A 21,314-nucleotide genomic window follows, 5' to 3' on the forward strand; every position below is an offset into this window, starting at 1 on the left:
ATGCTTACATGCATTGTTACATAGAATGTAAATCATTTTGGAAACCCAAACTGTATAAATGTTTCTCTTTCATGCACTGGGGAACACTGGGGTATTGGCAGAGGTGTGAGGAGCCTAGCACTGTAAAACCAGATTGTTTTAACTTTAACTCCTTCCCCCTGTACTCTGGCTGCACCTCTAAACTCCAGTTTTCCTTCAAGTGGCTGTGGAGCCAGGTTTTCTGTCAATCATCTCACAGCCTGATTTGTATTGCTTATGTATTTAATTTTTCAGACATTTTTGAGGCAGACTGGTGAACGGCTTTTCCCAGCTATGCTGTTTGCCGTCCACCATGGAAAGCACCTCTGGTGAATCTGCCGCATACACCACAGGCTTGCCTTCAGAATCTCTGAGTTCCATGTGACCATCAGGCACCAGAGTGGCAGTGACTGGTAAGTATGCTTCCCATCTAAGATGGAGAAGCGGTTTCATAATAGTCCATTTCTTTGACCCCAAGGCATTGTGAGGTCTCGGAAGTCGTCTAGGGATAGTGGTCCTCCATTTTTGTAGGCCCAAGGAAAAGCTATCCCTGCACAGCCTCGTGTATGCTTTTCTTGAGGGAAAGCCCACCAAATTTCCTCTTCTCAGTCACAGCCTTTAGTGTCTGTTTGGCTGCAGCTGTAGGATTCTGATTTATATGATGAAAAAGACATTATTGCCTAGCTCGCGCACTTAAGCACTTAATACATATTGTTCTTTAAGGGGTTGTATTTAGCGTGGTTGTGTTAAATTATTATCTATATATTAAGATATATACAATCCCATCACATATTGTATGACCCTTGCAGGTAAAGGATCTATTGAATAAAAATCAAGTTTCACCCTTTGGCGCTGCCAAACAATGTCTCTTAACACTTCCAAAAAAAGAACCACAATGAAGTCCTACGCATGTAAATCTTCTTATGCTTATTTCTCCAATTTCAATATTTGTTAAATTCCAATTCCTTTATATCGATATCTCAAAAAGAGAAACCAAACATAGTGCAATACTGTTAGTAAAAATACACTTGTACTGGTGATGACAAAGGAACACTCACATGTTTCAAATGAATAAAAGACGTGTAGTATTCCCAATCTGTTACATCATAGGAGACTCCAACTTCAAATGTAGATCAGCTCAAAGATAAGGAGATAACCACAAATAGTGCAGTACTGTATATATTTACAGAAAGTTTTTTCAGATGACAGAACACTCACATTTGTAAAAATAAAATTCAGCTTATAGTATCTAGTTCCTCCCAATACGCCATAAACAAATTGGCATAGCTGGGGGCACGACTGATTTTGGTGAAGATTTAAAAGAATTTATTTTAAAAAGTATTAAATTTATTTTAATTAATAATTACTTTTATTTTATCTCCAACAAATTGGGACCGCCATGGGCACCAGGTTTGCCCCCAGCTATGCCAATTTGTTTATGGCATATTGGGAGGAACAGAAGATCTGGCAGGATGGCACACTGGGGGTAGGCCTGGTGTCTTGGCAACGTTTTATAGATGACATTTTATTCATTTGGAGTGGAGTAAAGAAGATCTTGTTTTATTTTGTCATTATCATTGAATTTTAACGATTTTAACATCAAATTAACATTCTCTACAAGCACTCAGGAAATTACTTTTTTAGATTTGGTTTTATACATCAAAGAGGGATGTCTTAAAACAAAGATATATAGAAAAGAAACTGATTCTAATAGTAATATTACACGGGATAGCCAACATCATGAAAACTGGCTAGAGGGAATTCCCTACATCCAGTTTTTAAGAGTTAAAAGAAATTGTTCAGAGCAACAAGTTTGCGATTCCCAAATAAAAGAAATGACTGCGCGCTTTCTGGACAAAGGCTACAGTGAAAAAACCCTGAAGAAGGCCCAAGATAAGGTTGAGAATGTAGATCGAAAAAACCTCTTAGTACCTTTAGATCAGTGGTTCTCAAACTCGGTCCTCAGGACCCCACACAGTTCACTTTTTCCAGGTCACCCAGCAGGTGCACAGGTGTATTCATTACTCACTGACATGTTTCAAAAGATCCACAGGTGCAGCTAATTATTTCACTGTTAATTATGTGAAGAGACCTGCAAAACATGCACTGTGTGGGGTCCTGAGGACCGAGTTTGAGAACCTGTGCTTTAGCTAAGCAAAAAAAGAAAGAAAAAAACAGTTCTTTTGAGTGGACTTTTATTAGTAGTTTTAATTCACAATTCAAAGAGATTGAAATTGTTTTTAGAAAACACTGAAAGATCCTTAGACAGGAACCAATAATAGGAGATAAAATTCCTATTAAACCTTCCTTTATATACAAGAAAGCACCTTCACTCAAAGATGAACTCGTTAGAAGCTCCATTGAAATTAATAAGAGATCAAGTATCAGAAGTAAGGGCTTCTATCGATGTGGGATGTGTTTAATGTGCAAAACCGTAAAAGGTCCCTTAAAACAAAAAGACTTTGAAGTGAATGACAAAGTTTATCCTCATGTGGATTGATATATATTGGCAAAACCAGTAGGAACCTTAAGGTTAGACTTGCTGAGCATATATATAACATTAGAAAGGGTTTGGAGACGCACACAGTCTACTCCCACTTCAAAAATATACACAGTTCTAACACTTGTCATTTAAAAACCTTTTTTTGTATCCAACACATTAGTCCCAACTAGAGATCCAATAATGTTAATGTCAGATTAGCCAAATCAGAAATGTGTTGGATTCACAAATTAAAATCATTAGTACCTCCTCGATTAAATGGGGACTTTGAACTCGTGGTTTTTATGAATCTTTGCCATGATTGTTGGATTACCCTTTTTAATACCTTTTTAATACTTATTTATTATGTTTCTAAATGTATCCATGTAAATTATTTACACTATTTGTTTTTTTTTGTTTTTTTTATGTATGGACTTTGGGCATTTGCACTTTACATGATCCATTAAGATCAGTTCCGCTTTATTCGAATGGATCAATGGTGTATTGGCAAAATGTAATAAGTCTGGGTTTTGTTATTATCCTACCGAGCGTTTCCTCCAGTTGAAACGCAAGGAAATGAGTGCACAACAACCACTTCCTGTTATTTGGAACGCATACAAAGCGGAAGCGGCATGATGTCACTTCCGGTGACCGCAAGGAGGACGCGTGGTGGGAAAACTGAGTTTTTTCCGGAAATTGGAATGGGTACTTAAAGCCCCTTATTCACCATGCTCCTGAGGAAGGATCAAGCTATCCGAAACGCATTGAGCAGGTGACCGCACATGGAACGCTGAGACTGGGGAACTGTGAACTGCACGAGGGACCCCTTTGGTATCCGGAACCATTGGTTTCTCCCTATTCAACACCTATTATCGGTACCCCTATCCTGCTTTTCCGGTGTGATGCTTACTAATGATACTATAAGCTGAATTTTATTTTTACAATTGTGAGTGTTCTGTCATCTGAATAAAACTTTCTGTAAATATATACAGTATTGCACTATTTGTGGCTATCTCCTTCTTTTTGAGCTGATCTACATTTGAAGTTGGAGTCTCCTATGATGTAACAGATTGGGAATACTACACGTTTTTTATTCATTTGAAACCTGTGAGTGTTCCTTTGTCATCACCAGTACAAGTGTATTTTTACTATCAGTATTGCACTTTGTTTTATTTCTCTTTTTGAGATATCGATACAAAGGAATTGGAATTTAACACATAATGAAATTGGAGAAATAAGCTTAAGAAGATTTACATGCGTAGGACTTCATTGTGGTTCTTTTTTTGGAAGTGTAAAGAGACATTGTTTGGCAGCGCCAAAGGGTGAAACTTGATTTTTATTCAGTTGTATGTATTTAGAGGGTGAGTGAGGAACCTCTTAAAGTCTCCCCCCGGCTGCAGTCACGGATTGCGCATATTTGGAACATTATATTATCGTAAAGGTAAGGGATCTATGGAAATGATTTTTACATGCGTTAACAGCAAGTCTGAATCTCTTCACTCCCTGTCCAACCTCAATGATCTTTATGTAGCTTGTAAGGCAGTGGGGCCAGATTTCTTTATTGCCTGAGAGGGGACTACTACTGGGGACACTACAAGGGAGAGAACACTACTGGGGGCACTACAATGGGGGGGACTACTACTGGTGACACTACAAGGGAGAGAACACTACTGGGGGCACTACAAGTGGGAGAGCACTACAGAACACTACTGGGGGCACTACAAGGGGGGGGACTACTATTGGGGACACTACAAGGGGGAGAACACTACTGGGGGCACTACAAGTGGGAGAGCACTACTGGGGGCACAACAAGGGGGGCTACTACTGGGGGCATTAAAAGGGGGATTACTACTGGGGGCATTAAAAGGGGGATTACTACTGGGGCATTACAAGGGGGGGACTACTACTGAGGGCACTACAAGGGGGGGGACTACTTCTGGGGGCACTACAACGGGGGGACTACTACTGGGGGCACTGCATAGGGGATACCACTACTGGGGGCACTATATAAGGGGCTTACTACTGGGGCCACAAGGGGCACTGCACAGGGGGACCACTACTGGAGACACTATATAAGAAGCTTACAGCTGGGGCTACTGCATAGGAGGATCACTATTGGTGGCCTGTATAGGGGGGTCCTCTCCTGGGGCACAGGGGGCACTGCACATGGGCACCACTACAGGGGGCTGCCCCATATCTTTATTTTTACTTTACTTTAATTCCATATGGATCCGCCTCCTCCTCCTCCCTGGAATACTTGAGGGGCGGGGTGCCTAAGTACGCACGTACTCTGGGCACCCTAGCTACACGCTACTCCTCTGCCAGGGCCACCTGCATGCATTTGCCCTCCAGGCTAAAAGTTGCCAGCCAGCCCCTGGCTACTGGCCATTACTCAGGACCATGATTGTATAGGTTTGACATTTTTGCAGAGATGCTGGTTTTGGAAATAGGACAGTAATGCAACGTTCCCAAGTGGATGAAGGAGAAAATGGGATTTTTGTACTTAAGATCGTTTTCTCTGATTCCATGGGGGGCACTGGATGCCCTCCCAGCACTCTTATGATCCGTTCTATACTCTTCTCTATCTGTTAGGACAGTGTTTTACTTCTTGTACTCAACCTGTCTTCTTTTGTGCATCATTAGAAAATAACAGAAGTTTAGAGGCAGCAGCTGGGTTACAGGGAGGTGGAGTTTAAGTTCAATAACTTTAAAGTGCCAGGCTCCTTACACCACTGTTTATACCCCAATATTCCAGTGTTCCTCATGGAATCGGAGAAAAGGATTTTACGGTAAGTAAAGAAATAAAAATTGTGTACAAATGAATTATCTTAAAACATGTTATTGAAGAGTGCAATTAATAACATGTTTCTAGATCTCACTCATACTACAGTATACATTTATACATTTTGCTTGTAATACTTCTTGCAAGTGGATTATATATATATATATATATATATATATATATATATATATATATATATATATACACACAGGTTGAGTCTCCCATATCCAAAATGCTTGGGACCAGGGGTATTTTGGATAACGGAATATTACGTATTTTGGAATATTTGCATATCATAATGAAATCTCTTGGGAATGGGACCCCAATATACACACAGAATGCATTTATGTGTTATATACACCTTATACATACAGTCTGTAGGTCATTTTATACAATATTTTCAATAATTTTGTTGCTCAAGCAAAGTTTGTGTACAGAAATGAAATTAATTTATGTTTCATATATACCTTATACACATAGCCTGAAGGTAATTTTATACAATATTTTTAATAATTTGTGCCTTAGACAAAGTTTGTGTACATTGAACCATCAAATATCAGAGGTGTCATTATCTCAGTCATGCCAAAATTATTCTGTATTTCGGAATATTCCGTATTTCGGAATATTTGTATATGGGAGACTCAACCTGTGTGTGTGTGTGTGTGTATATATATCTATATCTATATATATATCTATATATCAATAATACTGTGTTCATCTAACTGTCCCTATTCCCTAACGAGACAAAGGATGCAAATAAAAACGTTCTTTTGTTTTTTATAAAATGAACAAACTCCTTTTGGACCAACTCTTATGAAAAAAAATGGGATACAGTACATACGTTTCGCTGTTAATGGAACACTGCAGAGGCAGTTGTAATTCTATATACAGCCTGTTAACAGTGTCGGTGTTATAACTTTAAACATGATTGTAAAGCATCATGTTTACAGTTATAATGCAGACACGTTTAACGTGCTGTAAATAGTATTACTACCGTGTTTGCATTGTGTTGTCGACATTTCGACTACCGACAGCATTGATGATGACAATGTAATTACCTCCCAATAAAACATGATGCCTGTATAACAAATAGGGGGGGCATCACTGGTACCTGAAGACCGAGAGCTACTAGCGCTATGGCTGATGGTGCAAGACGTTAAAACCCAACAAAATCAGATATGACCAAGTGGATGTACATTTACAATTATGCACAATCCACTTTTTTCTTCCTATACACTTACTATAAGTGCACTTCTAGGTAGCTGAGGGATCTCCTGAGAACATATTGTAGGGGTGCCCCTAATTGTGCGCTAGGCTACACAGTAGGCAGTCACAAGGTCGACAGTGACAATGTCATCAGTCATCATGTCAACCTCTGTAAGGTGGCACAGGGATTCTGACACTGCTAAAATGCTACTCAGAGTATTTAGTGTGTGTGTTATAATTTTAAACATGCTGCTTACCGTCATGTTTGAAGTTATTACAACCATACAGATGAAATTATCTAAGTAGCATTGCAGCCGTGTCGGGATACTGGCACCTCCATATTGAGGTCAACATTGTCATACTGTCTATCTCCCATACCCAACCCAGGCTGAACATCTCCAGTACTTGCAGTGGTGCAAAATCACTAAATGTGAATTCATTCAGTTAAAGTGCCTCCTAGTCTGCATACATCTTTAAAACCTACCATAATGTAAATGTTTTAAAAATATCTCTTTTAATTTGGTTTGTATGTTATACTCATTACTAATAAATATAATGCTATTTTGAGTATTATTAAATCTGACATGCTAAAATCTATCTTAAACAGACAAGTACTACTTACATTTTGGAATACCCTTAGCAGAGCATGCTTGCACGTTGGACCTGATGTACAGTAGCACCATTTGTACTGGGTATAGTGCATGGATTTGGGTCTGTGCAATTTTAGTATGTTCTTCCATCAGGTAACATTTATTTATCTATTACTCTATGGTGCTTGTGTGCATCAGCTCTTTATTAAGGATTCTGTATTCTAACCTCTATACACTCCTGCCTATACCGTCTAATATCCTGCCTATAAACCTCTAAGGTTGACGCAATTTGCATACGCAGTCATACATTAAATAAAGACTCCAGACCTTGAACCTGTTTTTCCAAAACACAAAGCATTATTCAAGTAAAAGTTACATGGTATGATCTAAGTACAATTTAGTGCAAAGAAATTATACAGACCCAAGTACAGTTATACATACGCAGGCGCTCTGGACCAGATCCCGGCATCAGCAAGATATCCTCCGTCAATCAGCAAGAAGACTAGCAACCCAGGGTCAGAGCACACATATTTATACCCCCCCAGAAATACACAACACAATAGAAAGGCTTGTTGCTGATGCAATTGGTTCCCAAGGGGGACGCATCTGTTACAGAGCATTTAACAGGTTGATTCAAATAGACACAGTCCAGCCTCCGACAGCTGGTTGCCTCTGTTTCCCACCTCATGCAAATCCTAACAGTTGGTTTTATAATGTACATTTCGGTGCTTGAAGTCTCTGCGGCCCATAAGTTGCGAACGCATGTTCCGATCTTCCCACCGACGATACCGGGAAGCTGTGGAGAGGGTGCAGATCAGTATAATACCAAGCACGGCATACTTATCATGTATTAAACCTGAGCTACTAAATAGCCTTTATTTCACAGCAATTATAATAAATGAACAAACTTGAATCTTACACAAAAGGTTCCATAAGCTTTAAAGTATAAGTGTGCATTATGTAAGTATTGGGGATATGGGAAAAGACGCTAGATAGGTTTATTTGATTTGGGGCAGATGTGCACGCATGCAGCTAATAAACAGCGTTCGCATGCAGGATATTGTGCATTCGCTACTGAGCTTCATGTTAGCAGCTCAACTGTGCGTAATGTGCGGTGTTTATGCATGAGATTCTATCTATGATGGACTTTTATATATATATATATATATATATATATAATGTTATTACATGTACATACACACATATATATATATATATATATATATATACACACACACACACATCTCGTTCCTCACTCAAAGTTTCAAACTGCAATGCAAATGTGTTACCCCCAGCTGTGAAGCTGGGGCCATTCTGTCTGGGTGTGAGACTAAAACCTGTTTAGGATTCAGACAAATTCAATTGTGTAGATCAATGTCTGGGTTATGTTACAATTGCCACAACTATACTTGTCTACATACAGGGATTCCCAATTTGTATGTAAAACGCTCACAGCATTCTGGTGCATTGTCTATTCTATTTACTTTTTCTCAGGAGGCTGTTCTTCCAGTTGCCCTTGGTAGATTATCAAAAACATTGCCATCTGTACTTAGCTCGTGAGTTGTAACTCAAAATGGCGCTGGTCGCAAAATGGCGTCTTGCAGATTCTTGTTTCTAAAATGGAGTCTAGCAGCCATTCGCAAGATGGTGTTGTACATGTTAATTTTTACACTGATTCCGTCTCAGCCAGTAATCCAGCTTCAACATTATGTATTTGTAAAATTTGCGGACATTGGGCTCTTTCTGTAGATGCAGGTGATTTTATATGTATCCAAAAGGAACATCATCTTCTCCAATTTCATCCAATAAAAATGATTTAGTTATTTGTTTGCATTTCAGGTCAAAACCCGCTCCTACCTGTTTAGCTCAATATCACAGTGGATGAAGTATGTCTCTGAGGATAAGCTGCAGAGCTTTGGTGATGCATTCATGATTACACCATTTGAGGCCCAGAGTAAGACACGGGATGTGGAGATGTCCATCAGTATTCTGTTAGGTCTGAGCCAGGCAATGAAGCTTCCCAGTCCCCCACAACACTGCTGGAGCTTCTTGTGCAAAACCACAGAGCGGATCTACCAGCTGTTACCAGATGAGATACAGGTACAGCTCTATCCAGTGTTCAGTTTAACATTTGGTTATATTTCAGTTGCATCCACTTTTTTTATATGTAATTGTTAAATAGATACAAGTTTGTGTCGCTGAACTTATGTTTGGTTTTAGTACAATTTGTCTCCATGAAGCTCCTACATGTGCGGTCTCTGATCCATCTTTTTCTCCCAGTTTGGTGAAATAGCTCTTGTCATTGTTTTGTTTTCTTGCATATACCTGACTACAGAGGACAAATGTGGAGCTCTACATTGAAATGACTAAATGCATCTCAGAAATGGCCGATAGTGAGATTGAACGAATTTGTTGCATTTCCAAGGTAAAAGATACTATAAGTTTTTATACACTTGTTCTTCTTACTTTAACATCTTATGCAAAAGTGACCATTCTTAGTCATATTAATTCATAACTTTCCAATTCCTCCCTGTGCTTCAACTACAGGAGATCATCATAAAATCCACATTTGTGCGAGTGTATTTGATCTCTCAGGGTCGCCTACCATTTTCATATCTGGGTGATGTGATCGGCGTGGCCGCAGAGTGCAAGGATAAGCAGACCGTAATCTGGCTGTTACTACAGGCTTTCTATCAAGCTCGAGTCACAAACCACCCGAACACGAGTAAGTTAGATTTAGTGCAAAGACCCTGGTGTCATTTTCTCTTAAAAAATAATCCATTAATAAAATATAGTAATATAATTTATAATTAGGCACAAATTTGCTTCTGGACTTACCATATTACAATGAAAAGGATGCAAATGTATTCTATTTCTGCATGCAGGAAACATACTGGTTACTTTTTCATCTAGCCCACAAACACTGGGCAGATTTTTACACTGAACTTTAGAGTTCAGCTAGGACACATCCCTCCATGTTGGGTATGAGTTCCCTGCAGTCAGGATGCCGCTGGTCAGAATACTGACAGCAGCATCCCAAGAGTGCAAATCCCGCAGTGGTAGGTAAGTATACTACCACTAAGCCTTACCCTAATTCTCCCTCCCCGGTGCCTAACCCTAACCTCCCTTCCCCCCAATGCCTAAATCTAACGTCCCCCTCCCCACTGCCTAAACCTAATCCTCACCCCTTAGTGCCTAACCCGAAAACCTAACCCTCCCCTAACCTCCGATAATTACCTACGGGATGCAGGTGGTCGGGATACTGGAGCCGGGATCCCGATGCTGTCGGGATTCCGTCGCCAGTATTTAGACCGTCGGTATTCCACAAGCCAGGACGCTGACTACATCCCATTCCTCCCAAATCTAAATCTCTAAGTATATTTATTGGGAAGATTTTTGTACATATTTGACTGAGTCTATAAACTGAGCTTGGTGTGGAGAAAGCTGCGTCCACTGCATCCTGGCACTTCGCATGCTGATTATGAGACTCCGTTGCACACAGATATACAAGTGTCACATATCAAATGAATCAGAGCAGTCTCCTGGTGCATCCTAGTCGCATTGCATTGCAACCTAGACACATTTTCAACAAATAAAGATGCCCGGCACTAGTAGAGTCTCACAGGACCAGAGAAGGGCTGTTTGGTGCATCTGCAGCAAAGATGAGAGAGGACACATCTGTACAAGTCATAAATTAAAATAAGATTTGAAAAGAGGGTGTGGAATAGAGTGGGGGTGCTGACTGTGTGTAAAGTCAAGGGGTAACAGAGGAAAAATACTTATCTAGACAACATGGGATGGTTTTCTTCCCTTTTCCACAACCGTAATAGTGATACTAAGTAGTCTTCTTGGGAGTCGTCCGTCAGAATAATTTCGTGTATATGAAATAAATTTATACAAAAATAAGAAATGTGTAGATTCTTCTATTAAATATCTATAGCACTTTAAATGAGCTGGACCAAAAAAGATTTCGTAACTTCACCTTATGGGAATAGCTGAATGTTTATCTCAAACAAAGTTTCTAAATGGTGAAATGGACTCCAGAAATTTTTTAATTTTTTTTTTTATATTAGGAAGACACTCCTAACTAGGTAAGATGGACCAGGTGATACACCTGGTCGCCTTGTAAGAGGGACAATCTAGTAAGTGATAATTGTAAAGTGTATTCCTAGATATATACAGTTATCTAATAGATGAATGTTCAATATCCATAGATAGCAAATCACACACCTGACTTACACATGTAAGGCGTGTTATAAAGCATCAAACAGGGATTTGGAAATATTACTATGCAAAGGGGCATAGATGTAGTCCCAAAAAAGACAAAAAAGTCTAGGGTGGGGCACTCTTGAAATGGAAAATGATATGACATAAAGCAAATGCAATATTGAGAAAATTAAAACTTAACGTTTATTATTACCTGAAATGAAACTCTCTTATACCATGAATTATAATGCATGACAGGTAATACTCAACCTAATAGTTGCATATAGGGGTATATACGAGAGATAAAGAAAAACAAAAAAAAATAAATATATATATATATATATATATATATATATATATATATATATATGATCAGGATCAAACAATTAATAAACCTGACGCGCGTCCTTCTCACAGTGCTCACAGTAGCAGGACCACACACGCACCCTACAGCAGCTATGCGGAATACAGTCCTTTTACAGGTACTTTCTATCGCTCTTATAGCGCTCTCTCATCTGAGTCCCTTAGCGCTTGACTCTCCCTGCAATGCCATTTGGTATCAGGGAAGAGCCGCAGCTACCTTCTCAGACAGTAGAAGTGCTGTCTGTTGTTTCATCTGGTTTATGCATGATTGTCACTCTCTCATTTCCTATCAGATTCAGATGGGGAACAGCAGAAGTGATCTCCTGCTAAATTATTCCAGACCTTACTTTTTTCACTCTTATTATCATTAAATTTTTCTTTTGGGAATTTGATATTTGTTCATATTAATTTAGTAGGATTGCTACTTTTTTGTACACACGAAGGATGATGTAAGTTTCAATTTATTCACTAATAGCTTGGTTATCCACTGGGTTATCATTTAATCTCACCTAACCTCTATTTTTCCTATTTAGGTGACTCAGACTCATATTAGTATGCTGATTTATCTGTTTATTTAACATTATATGTCTTCATTTGTACTCTACACCTTAAACTGGAATAAAGGTGTCTATTTAGGGTTTTTTCCTTACAGCTGCTTAAATTTCACATCACATTTTTTCTGTGATTTTGCTAGATATATCTGAACAGTGATTTTGCTAGATATATCTGAACTTCCAAAGTACTGAACTTTCCATATTTTGAGGTGGTGTGTTTAATCTCTCTACTAGAGATTCGAGGTCCTTTTTTTATATATATTTCGCCTATTACCTTGTTCTAAATTACATGCATCTGGCTGCTACTTCTTTGTATTCATTAATTCTCACTACGTATTTTCAGTGATTATATAAATATACATATAGGTTTATATACCTGTCAGTGAAGATATTTAAATACATATATATTGTGTTTCTGCAACCATTGACTGCTATATTCACAAGGCTTATTAATTGTTTGATCCTGATCATATATATATATATTTTTTTGTTTTTCTTTATCTCTCGTATATACCCCTATATGCAACTATTAGGTTGAGTATTACCTGTCATGCATTATAATTCATGGTATAAGAGAGTTTAATTTTAGGTAATAATAAACGTTAAGTTTTAATTTTCTCAATATTGCATTTGCTTTATGTCATATCATTTTCCATTTCAAGAGTGCCCCGCCCTAGACTTTTTTGTCTTTTTTGGGACTACATCTATGCTCCTTTGCATAGTAATATTTCCAAATCCCTGTTTGATGTGTTCTACACAGAATTTGTGGGTGCACCACCAATCTAGTGTCATCCTATGAATACTACAACAATGATGAACCTTAATGTTGGTTATTTATATAAATGAATTTCATCTTTTCCATATATTCATGTGTATATAGAAAATATCGAACTTGTGCGAACCAGTTACCTATATTTTGACTTGTGTTATAAAGCATGTAAGGGTTTCTTTCACACAGGCAGTGATCAATTGAAGACAGTCTTATCTGTCAAACGTGTATATGGTAAATGCGTACCCATACTCACACACTCTGGTGATAGATGAAACTCATCAAGGTATCTTTGTATAAAAACCTCAGAAGTTCCTCTGATATGATGCAAAAATTTATTTATTTCATAAAGCACTGTATAAAAATCTATAAAAAGACAGAACCAATGAAGGTCAGGACAAGTGCTGGGTCAATGATTACCCACGGTTAAAATGTGATGAGGGGGGTACTAAAGGAAACATAGGCAAAGAAACATGTGTCCAAAACATGTGATTGGGTGGGCGCCAACGCAATCACATGGATGGTAATAGAAAAATGGGGGAACACATACTTCACCTCTATTCCAGTACCAGACCACCTATCAAAACAGCCTCCAGGACCAACGTGTTTCGGGATTCAAGCTCCCTTTATCAAGGTATGGAGGTACTGTGCCAGAAGTCTTCTTTTATAGTATCCACGGGTCGCGCCCCTATGACGTCACTTCCGGTTTCGTAATTCAACGGAATTACATTTGCCGGCTCTTTATTCAAGATGTATGTCCACATACTTTAGTCTCACAACAGCCAAAGCATGCATTCGCTCTCCCAGCATAGCCAGATCTCCCACTGCAAGCCGCGATGAACATCTCCAAAACCGGAAGTCCCGTCTGACTCGCAAAGCATCTTGGGACATGTAGTTCCTACGACTGCTGATTTTGTTTGGAAAATCTTCTAAGTGTCACACTTTTTCTTTTTTAGGTTCTTATTCCAGAATTATTATTAAATTCTTTAATATGGTAAACTGTTGAAACATAAATAAGACTTTTTAAAAACAACTCAATGGTTTATATCCTTAAAAATAACAATAAGAAAATTTCCAATGGTTTTTTGCAAAGGTGATTAGGAATTGTAGTTCCATATCAGGAGTATCTAACTTTGATATATTGTATCACAGATAATGTATAGAGGAGATATGGTTCAAGGTACATGGATCTCCATGTCAGATGATCTCCTATTATGCTAAATAGATATATTATAGTAGGAAGCTGGTATCTATGTAGACTTATTTATAACATGAACAATGTCCCAAATATAGTAAGGATGACAAAATGTTAATCTGAAAAGAATAAAAGATGATGTCAATATATGAAAATTTAAAATTAAAAAATTAAAAACTGGTTAAATGATTAAATATGTAAACATGGGTAATATTGATGAGAACACCCAGGTGCCACTACAAACGTGTCAAACATCAAATAGTAGGAAACTACTGGTGACGCTATGAGTGGGATGAAACAGAAATGTACTGGCAGAGACAGAAGCGACCTCAAAGGAACCACTTCAACTCAAAGTCCTGAAAAAATCTACTTTTTACCCAACTCAGATAAAGGGTAACTACATTGATACTTTCTCCAGAGTAGTGATAGATGAACTGGAAAAATTGAAAAAACCAAAATTGAAGTTCAACCTCACAAAAAAAGAGAGAGATTATAGAAAACCTTGGCAAAGATGAAAGCATTGTCATTAAACCATGTGATAAGGGAGGAGGGATAGCGATTTTGAAAAAGATGACTACACCAAAGAAATATACAGACAACTCTCTGATACCACAACGTACACTAAATTAAGAACTGATCCTACTACCCGCATAAAAGCAGAACTACACCAATTATTACAGAAACATTTACTTAAGGGAGGAATATCGAAAGGAGAAATTGACTATGTGATTATGGACAATCCCATCATACCAACCCTATACATTTTGCCAAAAGTACAACCAATCCACGAGGTAGACAGATCATCGCAGGAATGGACAGCCTTACCTCCAATTTGTCTTCATTGATAGATGAAGTTTTACAACCATTGGTAGTAAAGAATCGATCATACATTAAAGAGACGGGAGAGATTCTTGTCAAAGTAAAATATTTTTTATGGACTGAAAACACCAGACTAGCATCTGCGGATGTAACTTTGCTTTATACCTGTATTATCCACTCTAAGGGCCTCGAAGCGGTATCCTGGGCCTTGAATAAAACAGATCTACCAGAAGAAAGAAAAGATTTGTTGTTGGAAGCAATACAATTTATTCTGGAGAAAAATTATTTCTTCTTTAACGGTGAATTTTTTCTGCAGCGCACCGGGACGGCAATGGGGACGAAGTTTGTCCCAAGCTACGCCAACCTTTTCATGAGTTATTGGGAGGAGACGTGTATAATGGCGTAGCTTGGGGCACAGACCTTGTAGAGTGGTACAGATACATAGACGACGTGCTACTTATATGGCATGGGACAGGAGAAAGCTTAGAAGATTTCTTCTCAAGTCTTAATAACAACGAAATGAATATCGAACTTACATTGACTCACAGCAATCAACAAATCAACTTCCTAGATTTAATGATCTATGCAGAGGAAGGAAACTTCCAGACAAAAACGTTCCGCAAACCGACCGATGTAAACACTTTATACCCACATGTAGTCAGCATCACCCACAATGGCTCAAGAGTGTTCCAAAGAGCCAATTTCTTCGGGTAAGACAGAATTGCAGCAAAAAAGAGGACTGCATAGAGCAAATGACCCAAATGAAAAACGATTTCACAGAAAAAGGGTACAGTATGAGAGATCTTGATAGAACCATTGTGGAAACACTTAGCAAAGATAGAAGGCACTTGCTCACTTCCAGGGAAGAGAAAAGATCGAATAAGAATGACAAACAAAAATGGGCATTGATTACACAATACGATACTCAACACAAGCAGATTGAAAAGCTATTTCGAAAACACTGGCACCTTCTGACTAGAGACCCTGTATTAAAGGACATTATTCCTGCAAAACCAAGTTTTATCTACAGGAAATCCAAAAATCTCAAAACACATCTAGTCAAAAGTACACTACCCGTTGCTTCTAAAGATCTTATCCGTACCAAAGGATTTTATCGCTGCAGGATGTGTATAGGCTGTAGGAGTATTAAAGATGACCACAATAAATACAATGAAGTTTCGATCAACGGTGTAACTATGAAAATAAAAGACTTTATTACATGTAACACCTCTAACGTAATCTATATGGTGGAATACACATGCGGATTAAGCTATATAGGACGCACAACAAGACCTTTGAAGACTAGGATTTCAGAACATCTAAGGAATGTGAAAAAAGGTCTTCAAACTCACAATTTATCTAATCACTTCAGGAATGAACATGACTGCTCCACCGCGCATATCAAAAAATTTGTGGGCATTCAGCATATAAAACCCTCTTGGAGAGACAAAAATATCGAAACAAATTTGGCAAAAACTGAAATGAGACTGATCTTTAAATTCCACACACTCAGTCCTAAAGGATTAAATCAGGACTTTGAGTTGAAGTGGTTCCTTTTGAGGTCGCTTCTGTCTCTGCCAGTACATTTCTGTTTCATCCCACTCATAGCGTCACCAGTAGTTTCCAACTATTTGATGTTTGACACGTTTGTAGTGGCACCTGGGTGTTCTCATCAATATTACCCATGTTTACATATTTAATCATTTAACCAGTTTTTCATTTTTAATTTTCATATATTGACATCATCTTTTATTCTTTTCAGATTAACATTTTGTCATCCTTACTATATTTGGTACATTGTTCATGTTATAAATATACGTCTACATAGATACCAGCTTCCTACTATAATATATCTATTTAGCATAATAGGAGATCATCTGACATGGAGATCCATGTACCTTGAACCATATCTCCTCTATACATTATCTGTGATACAATATCTCAAAGTTAGATACTCCTTATATGGAACTACAATTCCTAATCACCTTTGCAAAAAACCATAGGAAATTTTCTTATTGTTATTTTTAAGGATATAAACCATTGAGTTGTTTTTAAAAATAGTCTTATGTTTCAACAGTTTACCATATTAAAGAATTTTTTAATAATTCTGGAATAAGAACCTAAAAAAGAAAGTGTGACACTTAGAAGATTTTCCAAACAAAATCAGCAGTCGTAGGAACTACATGTCCCAAGATGCTTTGCGAGTCAGACGGGACTTCCGGTTTTGGAGATGTACATCGTGGCTTGCAGTGGGAGATCTGGCTATGCTGGGAGAGCGAATGCATGCTTTGGCTGTTGTATGTCCACATACTTTAGTCTCACATCTTGAATAAAGAGCCGGCAAATGTAATTCCGTTGAATTACGAAACCGGAAGTGACGTCATCGGGGCGCGACCCGTGGATACTATAAAAGAAGACTTCTGGCACAGTACCTCCATACCTTGATAAAGGGAGCTTGAATCCCGAAACGCGTTGGTCCTGGAGGCTGTTTTGATAGGTGGTCTGGTACTGGAATAGAGGTGAAGTATGTGTTCCCCCATTTTTCTATTACCATCCATGTGATTGTGTTGGCGCCCACCCAATCACATGTTTTGGACACATGTTTCTTTGCCTATGTTTCCTTTAGTACCCCCCTCATCACATTTTAACCGTGGGTAATCATTGACCCAGCACTTGTCCTGACCTTCATTGGTTCTGTCTTTTTATAGATTTTTATACAGTGCTTTATGAAATAAATAAATTTTTGCATCATATCAGAGGAACTTCTGAGGTTTTTATACAAAGATACCTTGATGAGTTTCATCTATCACCAGAGTGTGTGAGTATGGGTACGCATTTACCATATACACGTTTGACAGATAAGACTGTCTTCAATTGAATCACTGCCTGTGTGAAAGAAACCCTTACATGCTTTATAACACGCCTTACATGTGTAAGTCAGGTGTGTGATTTGCTATCTATGGATATTGAACATTCATCTATTAGATAACTGTATATATCTAGGAATACACTTTACAATTATCACTTACTAAATTGTCCCTCTTACAAGGCGACCAGGTGTATCACCTGGTCCATCTTACCTAGTTAGGAGTGTCTTCCTAATATAAAAAAAAAAAAATTTCTGGAGTCCATTTCACCATTTAGAAACTTTGTTTGAGATAAACATTCAGCTATTCCCATAAGGTGAAGTTACGAAATCTTTTTTGGTCCAGCTCATTTAAAGTGCTATAGATATTTAATAGAAGAATCTACACATTTCGTATTTTTGTATAAATTTATTTCATATACACGAAATTATTCTGACGGACGACTCCCAAGAAGACTACTTAGTATCACTATTACGGTTGTGGAAAAGGGAAGAAAACCATCCCATGTTGTCTAGATAAGTATTTTTCCTCTGTTACCCCTTGACTTTACACACAGTCAGCACCCCCACTCTATTCCACACCCTCTTTTCAAATCTTATCTTTGGACCTATTGGGATAGGTCTGTTGGAGTTGATTGGCAGAGGTCTGTGCGCATCACCTATTCTTGCAGTGTCATAAATTAAAATAAGTAGTTGTAATTGCTTGTTTTATATAGGTTGTTGCCCTGCAGCAATAACCATTCATTTACACAAAGACTTTCTCATTTATTTCTCTTTATACCAATTTTGCTATAAGACCAGCCAAACAAAACGCCATACAAAATATTACACCACAGAATGTAATACACTAATACTTAATCTGTTACTGATATAAATATAGGAGCTGGAACAAAGAAGTAGTTATTACTGTTACATCTAGAATATTTAGTAGTTATTACCAGTTTTGCCTCTTACATGATGTATTCATCAAATATGTGTATATCCTTAATGATGACATATAAAGTTCTCCTCTCAACCAATTGCTCTTACAATATGCATCTTGATGATGATTTTTTTATTATTGACATGTACAATTAAATACAAATTCTAGCAAAATCATTCAAAAGTAAAAGTAAATATTGTTTTCTATTGTGACATTTTTTATTCAGCATGCTCATAGATCAGTGCATTTTGGTTGCTTTTTTGTTAGCAGGCTTTTATTCCCAGCATTGTTTATTTTTTTAAATGTCTTTACTTTTTAGGAGTTCTGAAGAGAATGGAATGGCTGCTGGACCTGATCAGTCACATCCGAAATGTAGCCCATCAGTCCATCCAATTGCAGAATGTTCAGCTCAGCACGGTACTCCTCACTTATTGCCAATTCTCAGCATTGTACTGTATCCTTGGAAAATGTTACAGGATATTCTCATTAATTATTATATATACAGGTTGAGTCTCCCATATCCAAATATTCAGAAATACAGAATATTTTTAACATGAGTGAGATAGTGAAACCTTTGATTTTTGGTGGTTCAGTGTACACAAACTTTGTTTAAGGCACAAAATTATTAAAAAGAAAGTATAAAATGACCTATAGGCTGTGTGTATACGGTGTATATAACACATAAATGCATTCTGTGTTTAGATTTGGGCCCTATTCCTAAGATATCTCATTATGATATGCAAATATTCCAAAATACGGAAAATATTCCTTTATCCAAAATACCCCTGGTCCCAAGCATTTTGGATATGGGAGACTCAACCTGTGTGTATATATATATGTATGTATATATATGTATGTATATATATATATATATATATATATATATATATATATATATATATATATATATATATATATATATGGATATATATATATGGATATAGATCTATATTCTATAATATACAGCTGTGTGCTGCTACATCTTTGCCGTGGCTGAGACTTGTGGGCATGTGCATCTTGTTCGCTCCGACGACCCATAGGACTGCATGGTGCGAACACATCGACCGTAAAGCTGTAGCCGGATACTTCTGTATTAATATAATTTGTTACTGTCACTATCCAGAAACTAGTTTGGTTGGTCTATTACAATAAATGAATAGACATGGCACACGCATACGCATTGCCTGGGAATGAAACAGAGCACTTCCTGGGCTGGATACACACACAGAGAGGGGGTGGGGGGCAGAGGCTTAATATTCACAAGCACATATTCACTCTGAAACTGACACCGACACACCTGGAAGCATTGGCAAGTATCATCACTGTCTCTTCTTTTTGCTTACACACACATTGCCAGATAATTGAACTGTGGTAGTTTAATGTGTGAATTTGATGATAGTGGCTATTGTATAATTATGTAGTATTTAGTTCTGTGGTAGTTTGTGTGATATAGGCCACATGATATGCTGTTAGCTGTAACAAGAAGTGTTAGTATTGAGGATGGTGATTTATGTGCTGGTGTTTAATTAGATATATTTGATAGAGATGGAATAGTGGTATTGGCTTATGTATTATACAGTGTTTTATAGTTTATACATCCTGGAATACTGTATAATGGAATCTTTTCCTGAAATACAGTTGTTGTTTGTAGTGTGTATGTTTCAGGTTAATATCAGATGGTGATCATTTTAGATCTTGCTGAACAATGGTGCCCACTTATGCTGGCCATACATCAGACCAACTTTCCACCAACTAACCAACCGTCAAACTTGCCTGTCCAACTAAAATTGTGTCCCATACGCCTAACCAACGTTTTCAGCAGACCAGACAACTTCTCTCCAGCTTGTGATGTCACAGATGTATATTTGTTTAATACAGTTGAAACAAAAGATAGTTTTTCCAACCTGTATAATCTCTCTATATTTAAAGGCACTATGATGGCGTAAATATAATTGCACATCGCCATTGTGACTGCCAAAAAGATAGATAAAATAAAATTGTTACATTTAAAATATAATAATTAGAATATTTTTCAGAGCATTTCATGATTACTATTATAACATATTTATATAAATAATATTTATAAGGGCTAAAACTGTCAATACCATTATTCAGAAACATAGCTAACTCTGGGGTGGTAATGAACTGATAATCCTCCGACACGCAGAGTTGTTACACTGCCCTGAATGCTAATCACATGACTACATCAAGATAAAACCAGCTTTAAAGTTTAAACCTCCTATCTACAGAGCTGTTACATTGTATGAAACTGTATCAATCTAGTCAGTGTTTCAGATATATGGGTACATTGTATTGCTTGCAGTGCGCATGAAAATATAATAGAACATAGAAAGCTCTAGGGAGGTAATCTCTTTATAATTTGTTAAACAGAGCTATTTATAGTGTTCATATTCTAAATGAATGCATTGCACGCAAGGACAGTGAACTATGGTGAGGTTACAAAGTTGAAGATCCTCCTATACATAGGGAGGAATTGAGTTTGTTGCGAGTCTGGTCCCGCAAGGTGAAATCACTGCAAATTCGC

The 21,314-nt window shown here is 37.7% G+C and overlaps 1 protein-coding gene across 4 annotated transcripts in view; it reads left to right on the top strand.

The window, feature by feature from the left end:
• Positions 1-21,314, top strand: part of FOCAD (focadhesin) — a 311,722-nt gene that overhangs the window by 283,643 nt on the left and 6,765 nt on the right. For all 4 annotated transcript variants that reach the window (XM_088472585.1, XM_088472586.1, XM_088472587.1 and 1 more), the window contains 4 exons: positions 8,915-9,175; positions 9,411-9,500; positions 9,623-9,800; positions 19,089-19,186. In XM_088472585.1, coding sequence (XP_088328711.1) covers positions 8,915-9,175; positions 9,411-9,500; positions 9,623-9,800; positions 19,089-19,186 — 627 coding nt within the window. The remainder of the gene's footprint in view (positions 1-8,914; positions 9,176-9,410; positions 9,501-9,622; positions 9,801-19,088; positions 19,187-21,314) is intronic.

Source organism: Taudactylus pleione, unplaced genomic scaffold (genome assembly GCF_031769625.1).
Source record: "Taudactylus pleione unplaced genomic scaffold, aTauple2 ptg000127l, whole genome shotgun sequence".
Classification (NCBI taxonomy): domain Eukaryota; kingdom Metazoa; phylum Chordata; class Amphibia; order Anura; family Myobatrachidae; genus Taudactylus; species Taudactylus pleione.